At 47.8% G+C, this 12788-nt stretch overlaps 2 protein-coding genes across 9 annotated transcripts in view; one reads left to right on the top strand and one right to left on the bottom strand.

The window, feature by feature from the left end:
• The window catches only part of TP73 (tumor protein p73), a 680368-nt gene that overhangs the window by 120617 nt on the left and 546963 nt on the right, over positions 1–12788 (top strand). The gene's annotated exons all lie outside the window — the stretch shown is intronic.
• Positions 1–12788, bottom strand: part of CEP104 (centrosomal protein 104) — a 58274-nt gene that overhangs the window by 5428 nt on the left and 40058 nt on the right. For 7 of the 8 annotated variants that reach the window (XM_033432757.2, XM_004272317.4, XM_033432758.2 and 4 more), the window contains 5 exons: positions 3983–4019; positions 3705–3771; positions 2787–2895; positions 1057–1195; positions 820–887 (listed from right to left, as the gene is read on the bottom strand). In XM_033432757.2, coding sequence (XP_033288648.1) covers positions 820–887; positions 1057–1195; positions 2787–2895; positions 3705–3771; positions 3983–4019 — 420 coding nt within the window. Of the gene's footprint in view, positions 1–819; positions 888–1056; positions 1196–2786; positions 2896–3704; positions 3772–3982; positions 4020–12788 lie in introns of those variants that run through there. The other variant, XM_049706108.1, reaches the window with a different exon arrangement.

Genomic DNA, 12788 nt, shown 5'->3' with positions numbered 1-12788 from the left:
GAAGAGACCTAAACCTTCACCGTGCCTTCCCCACACACGGCCCGTGAGGAGGCACGTGGTTCCCATGCTTGTCTCTGTTACGTGTGTGACGTTTTCTGAGAGGGAGAGAGGATGAGCCCTGGACGGCCGGATGGCTGGGGCGCTGAGGGAGCAGCGGGCGGCCGGGCCCACCATGCGGCACGGTGGGGCGTCGCTGGGTCTGAGCCATCCTATTGGCACCACAGCCCCAGGGCTGGGACAAGGGACCCCGCAGTGGACGCAGTGGGTGGACCGCAGGTGGCCGCGGCTGAGGGGCTCAGGGCAGGAGAGGCTGGGCCTGCTGGGCCCCGCGGGAGCTCAGCACGCAGGGCAGCGCTGGCGTCGTGTGAGCCAGAGTGATCAGGCTGACACCAGAGGACGGGGCGCGTGGAGGAGAGGGTGGGAGACCCTGGCGCCCCCCAACTAGGCCGCTGTGTCACCCGCGTGGCTCACGCTGGGAGCGGGCGGAGTGCTGGGCACCGGACACGAGATAGGATTTCCAACCTGGACGGGGCTCAGCTTTATGCATTACAAGGGACCAGAGCGTTACAGAATCTGGCCAGGAGGCCAGTCTAGGCCCCAACGTGGAGATGAAAGCCAAGCCTGGAAAAAGTGAAACCACTTCATGCTTCCATCCCAAAGAGCTGAGACGCTCGCTCCCCCTTCCTGGGAGATGCCACAGGCGTGCTGCGCAGGGAGCGCAGGAATCCTGAGACAGAGCCTCACCCCACCCCGGGGGCCAGCCTCCGCCCGACGCCTGCCGTCCCTCCACGCAGCCAGGTCGCCCCGTCAGCCCCTCACCTCTTCTCCGGGGGTGAAATTCTCGTGGCACAGAGGACACCGGTTCGCCAGCTTCTCCGCTTTGGCAGCTGAAACGGTTTCAATGAGACAAGATCTAGTTACTCCTGTGGGGCGTGAATGGCGGCGCAGAGGAACGGGTGGGTAGGGGCACCGGCAGACGCGGGATCTGCCCCCCGACCCCCCAGCCGGGCCTCCGGGGATGGCGCGAGGGTCTCGGGGGGCTGCGGGGGCACTCACGGTTGCAGTCTCTCGTTTTTATGTGTCTGGGCAGCTCTTCCTTTAAAATGGCCTCGCTGCAGCGGTAACACTCCCCAAAGCTGTCCTTTTTGTCACACTCTGTCAGCAGATGCTCCGTCAGGCTGGAAATCTCCACCACCTGGAAGCCACGACGGGACACGTCACATGGCTGAGCGCCCTGAGGCGCGTGCAGCCCCGGCCCCGGCCCCTGCACGAGCGCGCGCTTCCTGTCCCGCCAGCACCACTCGGGAAGGGAGGCGCACACCTGTTACCTGTGCAGTCACGTACACGTGGCTGGAGACCTCACATCCTGCTTGCCATGCTACCTCAGGAGCATCCAGAGGCCACGGCTAAGCGGGGAGGGGAAGCAACGGTTCACCCACAACACTAACCCTGCCCTGTACTCTGAAGAGCTCAGGGGTCTACATGGCCTTGGGTTCAATCCCGGCTCCCGGCCATTTCTAAGAACGTGCCCGGAAACGGGTCACAAGAAGAGACCCTTTCACCACTGTGACCTCTTTGCCAGGAGGGGCTTGTACACACCCTAGAGCTTCACGCCGCAGACTCTCGCCTGCTGCCAGAGGAGCCAGGCCACGCCGGGGGGAGGAGTCTGCACTGCCAGCCAGGGTGGGGAGGAGCTGCTCAGAGGGTGGGGCCTGCCCACCCCGCCCCTGCAGGCCTGAGAGCACCCAGGACAGGAGAGAAGGTCACTCCCCTTCTGGTTCCCCTCCTCTGTCTAAAGAAGGGCTGGCTGGCTGCATAGAGGAAAGATGAACAACTGGGGTGCGCGAGGACCCCTTCAACAGGGTGCCCAAGCATTAACCCTAGAACGGGTCAGTAGGGTGGACAACATTAAAATGAAAAGCTCCTGCTCGTTGGTGAAGAGGCCAGACACAGAGTGGACACCACACATTCAAGTGGCGAAGGACGCACATCCGGGTGTGTCAAGAATGACTACACGTCAGCAATAGTGGGACTGGCACCCAATTCAAAATATGGGTGAGAAACTAGAAGTGCTTCGCAAAAGAGGTCAGCGAGAGGCCAGCAGGGGGACAGGGCTCCAGCCCAGCATCGTCAGGAGAGCGTGACATGCGCGTGGCAGGTGGCGACTGCGAGGCTGGCGAGGACGGGGGGCGGCTCCCGCCCGGACACTAGGCGCGCGGCTCACACTGGCCTTCTGCAGCTGGACGCGAGCCCACCCAGCCGTCCTACAGCGAGGTGTATGCCCAAAAACGTGCGTCCGCACGCGCGGAAGATTACACAAGGGTGTCTGTAGCAACGCTATTCCTAACAGTCTCAGCCCAAACCCAGACGCAGTAGAAAGGACTGATAAATTGTGGTACATTCAAACAATGGAATACTGTACAGCAAACCCCAGACGTAGCGTATGATTCCACTTCGGTAAAACTCACAAAGCAAGAAACAGACACGAGGACAGTGATGGCCCTGGGGAGGAGGGTGGGGTACCTTGCGGTACCTGGCCTGCTGGCAGTTACGTGGATTTCTTTATCTTGCGATAATTCAGGAGCTGTAACACCCATGACTTGTATACATTTATATATATGTTATACTCTAATAATAAAGTAGGAAAAATCAACCCCAACAAAACTTTCCCCATAACTTTTCCTCTGAAAATGCTAAGATTTGGGACATTTTTGTGACTCGGCCTTCGGGAACTGCGTGCCCAGCTCGCCTGCCTGGGTCTGGCCCGCCCGTGCCCAGCACCTGACCTGTTTGCAGTAGTCACATCTCGTCAGCATAAGACAGTGCTTCCAGTAATGGAGATCCAGGCCTTCTTCTGTGAAGGAGTCGCTCCTCTCCCCACAAAAAATACATAAACTGAAACAAAACAGAAAGGTAAGAAATGAAGCACAGACCCAGTTTAGCCATCCCCATCCTGCCGGCTCCCGGGGAGCTCTGTGACGCCCCCATGCCCAGCCTGCGGCCACCATCCCGGACCCACTGAGTGGGCTTCAGCTTGACCTGGAGGCACGGCTGCCCCTCACAGAGGGGCCTCAGGAGGGGCTGGGTAGCTCCTCTATCAACGGGCGTAAACAAGAGTCTTTACCACGTAGGGGTTTGAGAAAAAGTAGCTTAAGATCCCTTAGAATTCTAACTCTGTCAGCGTCACCAAGCAGAAAGGATATTTTAAATCACAAGAAAAGATTAGACCAAGACATCTCCCTTAAATTCCTTGTAGATCTGTCTCAGCCACAGCACAGGAGAAAGCATTTTGCTGCTGTAAAGTTTGAGCCTGACCATATTCAATGTCCTGTGATAAGCCATAGTGGAGAAGAAGATGAGAAAGAACATATATACGTATAACTGAGTCACTCTGCTGTACAGCAGAGACCAACACACCGTAAATCAACTATACTTTCATCAAACACTAAAAGAATTTCTGGCCTGTAACAGGACTTCTGACAAACAGCCTGCTCGTTTCTGTCGGGGAAGAGAGGAAAGGTTACCTTGACTCACAGCTGGTGCTCCTGGTTTGGAGGGCAATTTCCTAGCTTTCAGAATCACTGAAAAGAGCCAACTAGGTCACGTGAGCCTCATGAACCAGGGGGAATATATTTATCTGACGGCATTTTTATGGGTTAGTCCCTCTACTTATTCTACAGTGGGTTAGAGACAACTTTACTCACTTATCTAAATAGTGATTATCTGGAATTTCTGGAGCATTAGGTGGGGCCGCTTTCCTTCCTTGAGTGTCTAAAGAAATTAAAAAGAAAGCTATTTAAATAACCTTTGGTAGAAAACTATTTTCAAAGTTTTAGTAACCAGTTAACCAGTTGGATGGGAAATACAGTTTAAAAGCTACCAGTTAGTAAAGGTAGTATTTTGCATTCAGCCCTGAAGTGTCGGAGATGCAGACATTCGCGGCGTGACTACGCAGAGCTTTCACGATGTGCGTTCTACGTACCCTGATTCTCGGCCTTCGCAGCTTCACTCTCTTTTTCCTGAAACAGAAGAACAGAAAGATCAGGGACGAATGGCTGCAGGGCGAGGGAGAGTCCACCCAGAGTCTACTGTGATCCTGGAGGCATGACCTTAGGCTGTGTGGCAGAATCTCCGTCTGCAAACAACACACTTGTTTGGAAGAGTCGCCCTCTCAACCCGTGGGCAGCGGGCTCCTGCATCCTGCCCTCCACAGCCCCTCCCTCGGGCTCCTGCCCTCCACAGCCCCTCCCTCGGGCTCCTGCCCGCCCCCCCCGTCTCCTTGGAAACCACTTTTCATCAAGGCCACCTGCACCCCCTTCGGGTCGCCTGCCCATCATCAGTGGCTGCCCGCCCGAAGAACGCGCCATGGGCTCCCGGCGGCACGTGACTCTCCTCACCTGTCTCCTCCAGGCCCTTCTGAGTCGGGCTCCCAGGGCGCCCCCTCCAGGACTCAGCCCGCCCCCCATTTGTCCATACAGACCCTGACGGTGCTTTTGCCCAGGTCCCAGGCTGCACACCCATCTCTGTGCTCATGACCCTAACGTTTGTGCCACCACCTGGGCCTCTCTGCTACCCAGCATGTACTTGGGTCTTAACGTCACTTAAATGTGACTCAACCAGACCAACCCCCCCTTCCCCGCCCACAGGCTCCCCCTCACGTGCGCCCCTCGCAGCCTCTGGCGCAGAGCCCAGAACCGCCAGTCTTCTAGGTATTCAGGCCACGAAGCCTGGAGACCCCAGCGGCTCCCACCCCTCCCTCCTGTTCCAGGTGTGGCCTGTCCCCGACCCATCAGTGAGCCCCGCAGGCTCTGCTTCAGCACCCCAGGAGCCTGCCCTTCCCACCACCTGCAAACACAGCGGCCAGGGCGGCCCGTTACTGCCCCTGTAAAGGGACCCCTGGAGGCTCCACAGGCCACGGCACTGCTGCCCCGGGGGCCCCCCCGCCACGCAGCGTCATGTGGTGTCAGGCGGTCAGCTGACCGCCTCCCTCCTCTGGCTTCCTCTTCCCCTGCGCGGGCACCACACCCTCACGCACCGCGTATCTGCCTCGTGGGTCTTGGCTGCTGGGCGTCCCCACTGTGGGAGGTGACAGCCGGGGGCGCAGTGCTGACCGGAGGAAGGACAGGGTGCAGGGCCCTGTGTGTCCACGGCGGGAAGCTGCCCCTCTGCACCGAGCTCTCCTCCTGCCGCTCAGGGGCCTCCCGGGGGCTCCTCCTGTCACCAAGCCTTCCTCCCTGCACTGGCCAGTCTGCCCCACCTGAGCCTGCTAGACCCACGTGGCCTGGGCTGCTGGCCACTGGTGGGGGAGGCGCATCTGGGACTTGCAGTTTCACGGGAGGACAGGGACGAGCTGGTCCCCTATCCACGGCATTAAGTGACGCAATACGTAGACACCGTCTACTGTGATTGCAGAAAATCAAAGCTTACACGATAGGAACTTCTCTCCAACCCAAGCTCTGAATACAGAAAACACACGAGAATACAATTTTAGGACTGGGGAAGCACCTGACAGACTGACACTAAACTTGCAAATAGGGTTCACGTGATTTATACACCTACCAACTAAAGAAAGCAAACTCACACAAACGGATTCTGGGCGTCAAAAACAATCCTTATTAACGAGAGATGGGTTCGTATATCTTGCAGGGAGACAAATGAACCATGCCAAAAGTTAAATTTTAGTTACAAAATCTACCTTAATCTATGCTTTGAACAGATTAGACAACTGATTAGTAATTTAAAAATCTTTTCCGAAAACTCCTGAGCAATCGGGTGGTTTAAAAATATTCTGCCGTTCTCAAGTTTTGGAGCTGGACGGTGGTGGCGTCTACACAACGGTGTGAATGTCCTCAATGGCACAGAACCGTACACTGAAACGTGGCTAAAATGGCAAAGCTCACGTCATGTACAGTTTACAATAATACAAAATAGAAAACAAGATTCTGTCATCCTCCTGCGAGATGCCTTCAGTGATCATCGCAGGACAAGGACGGCAGGACGGCACCCACCCTCCCGAGCGGCCGTGCCGTGTGGTCTCTCCTCCTGGAGCAGTGGCCCTTGTTCCTGCTGCATCTCTGGAGCCCAGGGCAGGGCTGGCCCAGTGCAGGCGCTCAACAAACACTGAAGGATGAAACGAGCCGGAGGACAGGCCTCCATGCCCCGCACCACAGATGCTGCGGGGACGCACAGCCTGGTGACCTCGGCAGCTCCCAGGCCGGGCACTGCTCCCGCGCTGCCCCGCCGGTCCCCCGCCTCCTCTCTTCTGTTCCTTGGTGGCCGCTTTCCCGCTCTTCTCACAGGCATTCTGACATGCCAGCGTCCAGCGGAAACGTCACTGTCACTTTCTCTCACAGGCACTTCAACATACATTCGGTCGTATTTTCTTTCTTTTTTGCCATTTTTAGTCACTTATTCTTTTTCTAAAAAGCGGTGGTCAGAGCATTTCCCAGGAGACTCACCCTCATGAGCACAGCCGGCCTTATGCACCCACGTCCTCTCCCTTTTACTATCAACTTAAGGAACTTAATCACAAAAACCAGAGTGATGGCACAAATTTAAATCACAGAGGCAGGGCCCTTCAGAAGGGACACGTTTCATACAACCAAACACCATCTGATGCCCCCTGCACACTAAGACTCAGTGCTTCCTGACGGGCAGCATTTGCCCCAAACCTTCCTTTTTTAATGCATGGAAATCAGATCTTCATATTCAAGCTCCTTTTCCTCCTTTGCCTCTGAAGGAGGCGAGAAGCTGCAGAGAGGACTTCTGTCCCTCTACCCCCACCCCGCTCCGCCAACTCCTGCAGCTCCGAGCGTCCTCTCTAAACACGGCTGGGCCAGCAGCACACTTCATCCCCGGGAAGAATGACGAGCATGCAAATGTTACTTCTCCTTTTTCATTTCTAATTCTGTTGACTTAAGTCTTCTCCCTTTTTTTCTTGATGAGTCTGGCTAATGGTTTATCAATTTTGTTTATCTTCTCAAAGAACCAGCTTTTAGTTTTATTGATCTTTGCTATCGTTTCCTTCATTTCTTCTTCATTTCTTTTTGATATGATCTTTATGATTTCTTTCCTTATGCTAACTTTGGGTTTTTTTTTGTTCTTTTTTTTTTAACATCTTTATTGGGTTATAATTGCTTTACAATGGTGTGTTAGTTTCTGCTTTATAACAAAGTGAATCAGTTATACATATACATATGTTCCCATATCTCTTCCCTCTTGCGTCTCCCTCCCTCCCACCCTCCCTATCCCACCCCTCCAGGCGGGCACAAAGCACCGAGCTGATCTCCCTGTGCTGTGTGGCTGCTTCCCACTAGCTATCTATTTTACGCTTGGTAGTGTATATATGTCCATGCCCCTCTCTCACTTTGTCACAGCTTACCCTTCCCTCTCCCCATATCCTCAGGTCCATTCTCTAGTAGGTCTGTGTCTTTATTCCTGTCTTACCCCTAGGTTCTTCATGACATTTTTTTTTCTTAAATTCCATATATATGTGTCAGCATACGGTATTTGTCTTGCTCTTTCTGACTTACTTCACTCTGTATGACAGACTCTAGGTACATCCACCTCACTACAAATAACTCAATTTCGTTTCTGTTTATGGCTGAGTAATATTCCATTGTATATATGTGCCACATCTTCTTTATCCATTCATCCGATGATGGGCACTTAGGTTGTTTCCATCTCTGGGCTATTGTAAATAGAGCTGCAATGAACATTTTGGTACATGACTCTTTCTGAATTATGGTTTTCTCAGGGTATATGCCCAGTAGTGGGATTGCTGGGTCATACGGTAGTTCTATTTGTAGTTTTTTTTTTTTTTTTTTTTTTTTGCGGTACGCGGGCCTCTCACTGCTGTGGCCTCTCCCGTTGCGGAGCACAGGCTCCAGATGCACAGGCTCAGAGGCCATGGCTCACGGACCCAGCCGCTCCGCAGCATGTGGGATCTTCCTGGACCGGGGCACGAACCCGTGTACCCTGCATCGGCAGGTGGACTCTCAACCACTGCGCCACAAGGGAAGCCCTATTTGTAGTTTTTTAAGGAACCTCCATACTGTTCTCCATAGTGGTTGTACCAATTCACATTCCCACCAGCAGTGCAAGAGTGTTCCCTTTTCTCCACACCCTCTCCAGCATTTATTGTTTATACATTTTTTGATGATGGCCATTCTGAACGGTGTGAGATGATATCTCATTGTAGTTTTGATTTGCATTTCTCTAATGATTAATGATGTTGAGCATTCTTTCATGTGTTTGTTGGCAGTCTGTATGTCTTCTTTGGAGAAATGTCTATTTAGGTCTTCTGCCCATTTTTGGATTGGGTTGTTTGTTTTTTGGTATAGAGCTGCATGAGCTGCTTGTAAATTTTTGAAATTAATCCTCTGTCAGTTGCTTCATTTGCAAATATTTTCTCCCTTTCTGAGGGTTTTCTTTTGGTCTTGTTTATGGTTTCCTTTGCTGTGCAAAAGCTTTGAAGTTTCATTAGGTCCCATTTGTTTATTTTTGTTTTTATTTCCATTTCTCTAGGATGTGGGTCAAAAAGGATCTTGTTGTGATTTATGTCATAGAGTGTTCTGCCTATGTTTTCCTCTAAGAGTTTGATAGTTTCTGGCCTTACATTTAGGTCTTTAATCCATTTTGAGCTTATTTTTGTGTATGGTGTTAGGGAGTGATCTAATCTCATACTTTTACAGGTACCTGTCCAGTTTTCCCAGCACCACTTATTGAAGAGGCTGTCCTTTCTCCACTGTACATTCCTGCCTCCTTTATCATAGATAAGGGGACCATATGTGCGTGGGTTTATCTCTGGGCTTTCTATCCTGTTCCATTAATGTATCTTTCTGTTTTTGTGCCAGTACCATACTGTCTTGATTACTGTAGCTTTGTAGTATAATCTGAAGTCAGGGACCCTGATTCCTCCAGCTCCGTTTTTCGTTCTTAAGATTGCTTTGGCTATGCGGGGTCTTTTGTGTTTCATATATTGTGAAATTTTTTGTTCTAGTTCTGTGAAAAATGCCAGTGGTAGTTTGATAGGGATTGCATTGAAACTGTAGATTGCTTTGGGTAGTAGAGTCATTTTCACAATGTTGATTCTTCCAATCCAAGAACACGGTATATCTCTCCATCTATTTGTATCATCTTTAATTTCTTTCATCAGTGTCTTATAATTTTCTGCATACAGGTCTTTTGTCTCCTTAGGTAGGTTTATTCCTAGATATTTTATTCTTTTTGTTGCAATGGTAAATGGGAGTGTTTTCTTGATTTCACTTTCAGATTTTTCATCCTTAGTGTATAGGAATGCCAGAGATTTCTGTGCACTAATTTTTTATCCTGCAACTTTACCAAATTCATTGATTAGCTTTAGTAGTTTTCTGGTAGCATCTTTAGGATTCTCTGTGTATACTATCATGTCATCTGCAAACAGTGACGGCTTTACTTCTTCTTTTCCGATTTGGATTCCTTTTATTTCCTTTTCTTCTCTGATTGCTGTGGCTAAAACTTCCAAAACTAGGTGGAATAAGAGTGGTGAGAGTGGGCAACCTTGTCTTGTTCCTGATCTTAGTGGAAATGCTTTCAGTTTTTCACCATTGAGGATGATGTTGGCTGTGGGTTTGTCATATATGGCCTTTATTATGTTGAGGAAAGTTCCCTCTATGCCTACTTTCTGCAGGGTTTTTATCATAAATGGGTGTTGAATCTTGTCAAAAGCTTTTTCTGCATCTATTGAGATGATCATATGGTTTTTCTCCTTCAATTTGTTAATATGGTTTATCACATTGATTGATTTGCGTATATTGAAGAATCCTTGCATGCCTGGAATAAACCCCACTTGATCAGCGTGTATGATCCTTTTAATGTGCTGTTGGATTCTGTTTGCTAGTATTTTATTGAGGATTTTTGCATCTATGTTCATCAGTGATATTGGCCGGTAGTTTTCTTTCTTTGTGACATCCTTGTCTGGGTTTGGTATCAAGGTGATGGTGGCCTCGTAGAATGAATTTGGGAGTGTTCCTCCCTCTGCTATATTTTGGAAGGGTTTGAGAAGGATAGGTGTTAGCTCTTCTCTAAATTTTGATAGAATTTGCCTGTGAAGCCATCTGGTCCTGGCTTTTGTTTGTTGGAAGATTTTTAATCACAGTTTCAATTTCAGTGCTTGTGATTGGTCTGTTCATATTTTCTATTTCTTCCTGATTCAGTCTTGGCAGGTTGTGCATTTCTAAGAATTTGTCCGTTTCTTCCAGGTTGTCCATTTTATTGGCATAGAGTTGCTTGTAGTAATCTCTCATGATCTTTTGTATTTCTGCAGTGTCAGTTGTTACTTCAGCTTTTTCATTTCTAATTCTATTGATTTGAGTCTTCTCCATTTTTTTCTTGGTTTTTTTCTTGGTCTGGCTAATGGTTTATCAATTTTGTTTATCTTCTCAAAGAACCAGCTTTTAGTTTTATTGATCTTTGCTATCGTTTCCTTCATTTCTTTTTCATTTATTTCTGATCTGATTTTTATGATTTCTTTCCTTCTGCTAACTTTGGGGTTTTTTTTGTTCTTCTTTCTCTAATTGCTTTAGGTGCAAGGTTAGGTTGTTTATTCGAGATGTTTCCTGTTTCTTAAGGTGGGCTTATATTGCTATAAACTTCCCTCTTAGAACTGCTTTTGCTGTCTCCCATAGATTTTGGGTCGTCCTGTCTCCACTGTCATTTGTTTCTAGTTATTTTTTCATTTCCTCTTTGATTTCTTCAGTGATCACTTCGTTATTAAGTAGTGTGTTGTTGAGCCTCCATGTGTTTGTATTTTTTACAGATCTTTTCCTGTAATTGACATCTAGTCTCATAGTGTTGTGGTCAGAAAAGATACTTGATACAATTTCAATTTTCTTAAATTTACCAAGGCTTGATTTGTGACCCAAGATATGATCTATCCTGGAGAATGTTCCATGAGCACTTGAGAAAAATGTGTATTCTGTTGGTTTTGGATGGAATGTCCTATAAATATCAATTAAGTCCATCTTGTTTAATGTATCATTTAAAGCTTGTGTTTCCTTATTTATTTTCATTTTGGATGACCTGTCCATTGGTGAAAGTGGGGTGTTAAAGTCCCCTACTATGAATGTGTTACTGTCGATTTCCCCTTTTATGGCTGTTAGTATTTGCCTTATGTATTGAGGTGCTCCTATGTTGGGTGCATAAATATTTACAATTGTTATATCTTCTTCTTGGATCGATCCCTTGATCATTGTTTAGTGTCCTTCTTTGTCTCTTGTAATAGTCTTTATTTTAAAGTCTATTTTGTCTGATATGAGAATTGCTACTCCAGCTTTCTTTTGATTTCCATTTGCATGGCATATCTTTTTCCATTCCCTCACTTTCAGTCTGTATGCATCTCTAGGTCTGAAGTGGGTCTCTTGTAGACAGCATATATATGGGTCTTGTTTTTGTATCCATTCAGCCAGTCTGTGTCTTTTGGTGGGAGCATTTAATCCATTTACATTGAAGATAATTATCGATATGTATATTCCTATTCCCATTTTCTTAATTGTTTTGGGTTTGTTATTGTAGGCCTTTTCCTTCTCTTGTGTTTCTTGCCTAGAGAAGTTCCTTTAGCATTTGTTGTAAAGCTGGTTAGGTGGTGCTGAACTCTCTCAGCTTTTCCTTGTCTGTAAAGGTTTTAATTTCTCCATCAAATCTGAATGAGATCCTTGCTGGGTAGAGTGATCTTGGTTGTAGGCTTTTCTCCTTCATCACTTTAAATATGTCCTGCCACTCCCTTCTGGCTTGCAGAGTTTCTGCTGAAAGATCAGCTGTTAACCTTATGGGGATTCCCTTGTGTGTTATTTGTTGTTTTTCCCTTGCTGCTTTTAATATGTTTTCTTTGTATTTAAGTTTTGATAGTTTGAAGGGAGAAGACTCAAATCAATAGAATTAAAAATGAAAAAGAAGTAACAACTGACACTGCAGAAATACAAAAGATCATGAGAGATTACTACAAGCAACTCTATGCCAATAAAATGGACAACCTGTAACAAATGGACAAATTCTTAGAAATGCACAACCTGCCAAGACTGAATCAGGAAGAAATAGAAAATATGAACAGACCAATCACAAGCAGTAAAATTGAAACAGTGACTAAAAATCTTCCAACAAACAAAAGCCCAGGACCAGATGGCTTCACAGGCGAATTCTATCAAACATTTAGAGAAGAGCTAACACCTATCTTTCTCAAACTCTTCCAAAATATAGCAGAGGGTGGAACACTCCCAAACTCATTCTATGAGGCCACCATCACCCTGATACCAAAACCAGACAAGGATGTCACAAAGAAAGAAAACTACCGGCCAATATCACTGATGAACACAGATGCAAAAATCCTCAACAAAATACTAGCAAACAGAATCCAACAGCACATTAAAAGGATCATACACCATGATCAAGTGGGGTTTATTCCAGGCATGCAAGGATTCTTCAATATACGCAAATCAATGTGATACGCCATATTAACAAATTGAAGGAGAAAAACCATATGATCATCTCAATAGATGCAGAGAAAGCTTTCGACAAAATTCAACACCATTTATGATAAAAACCCTGCAGAAAGTAGGCATAGAGGGAACTTTCCTCAACATAATAAAGGCCATATATGACAAACCCACAGCCAACATCATCCTCAATGGTGAAAAACTGAAAGCATTTCCACTAAGATCAGGAACAAGACAAGGTTGCCCACTCTCACCAATCTTATTCAACATAGTTTTGGAAGTTTTAGCTATAGCAATCAGAGAAGAAAAGGATATAAA

Source organism: Orcinus orca, chromosome 1 (assembly GCF_937001465.1).
Source record: "Orcinus orca chromosome 1, mOrcOrc1.1, whole genome shotgun sequence".
Lineage (NCBI taxonomy): Eukaryota > Metazoa > Chordata > Mammalia > Artiodactyla > Delphinidae > Orcinus > Orcinus orca.
The sequence above is the reverse complement of the archived record's forward strand: the minus strand, read 5'-3'. Positions and strand labels throughout refer to the sequence as shown.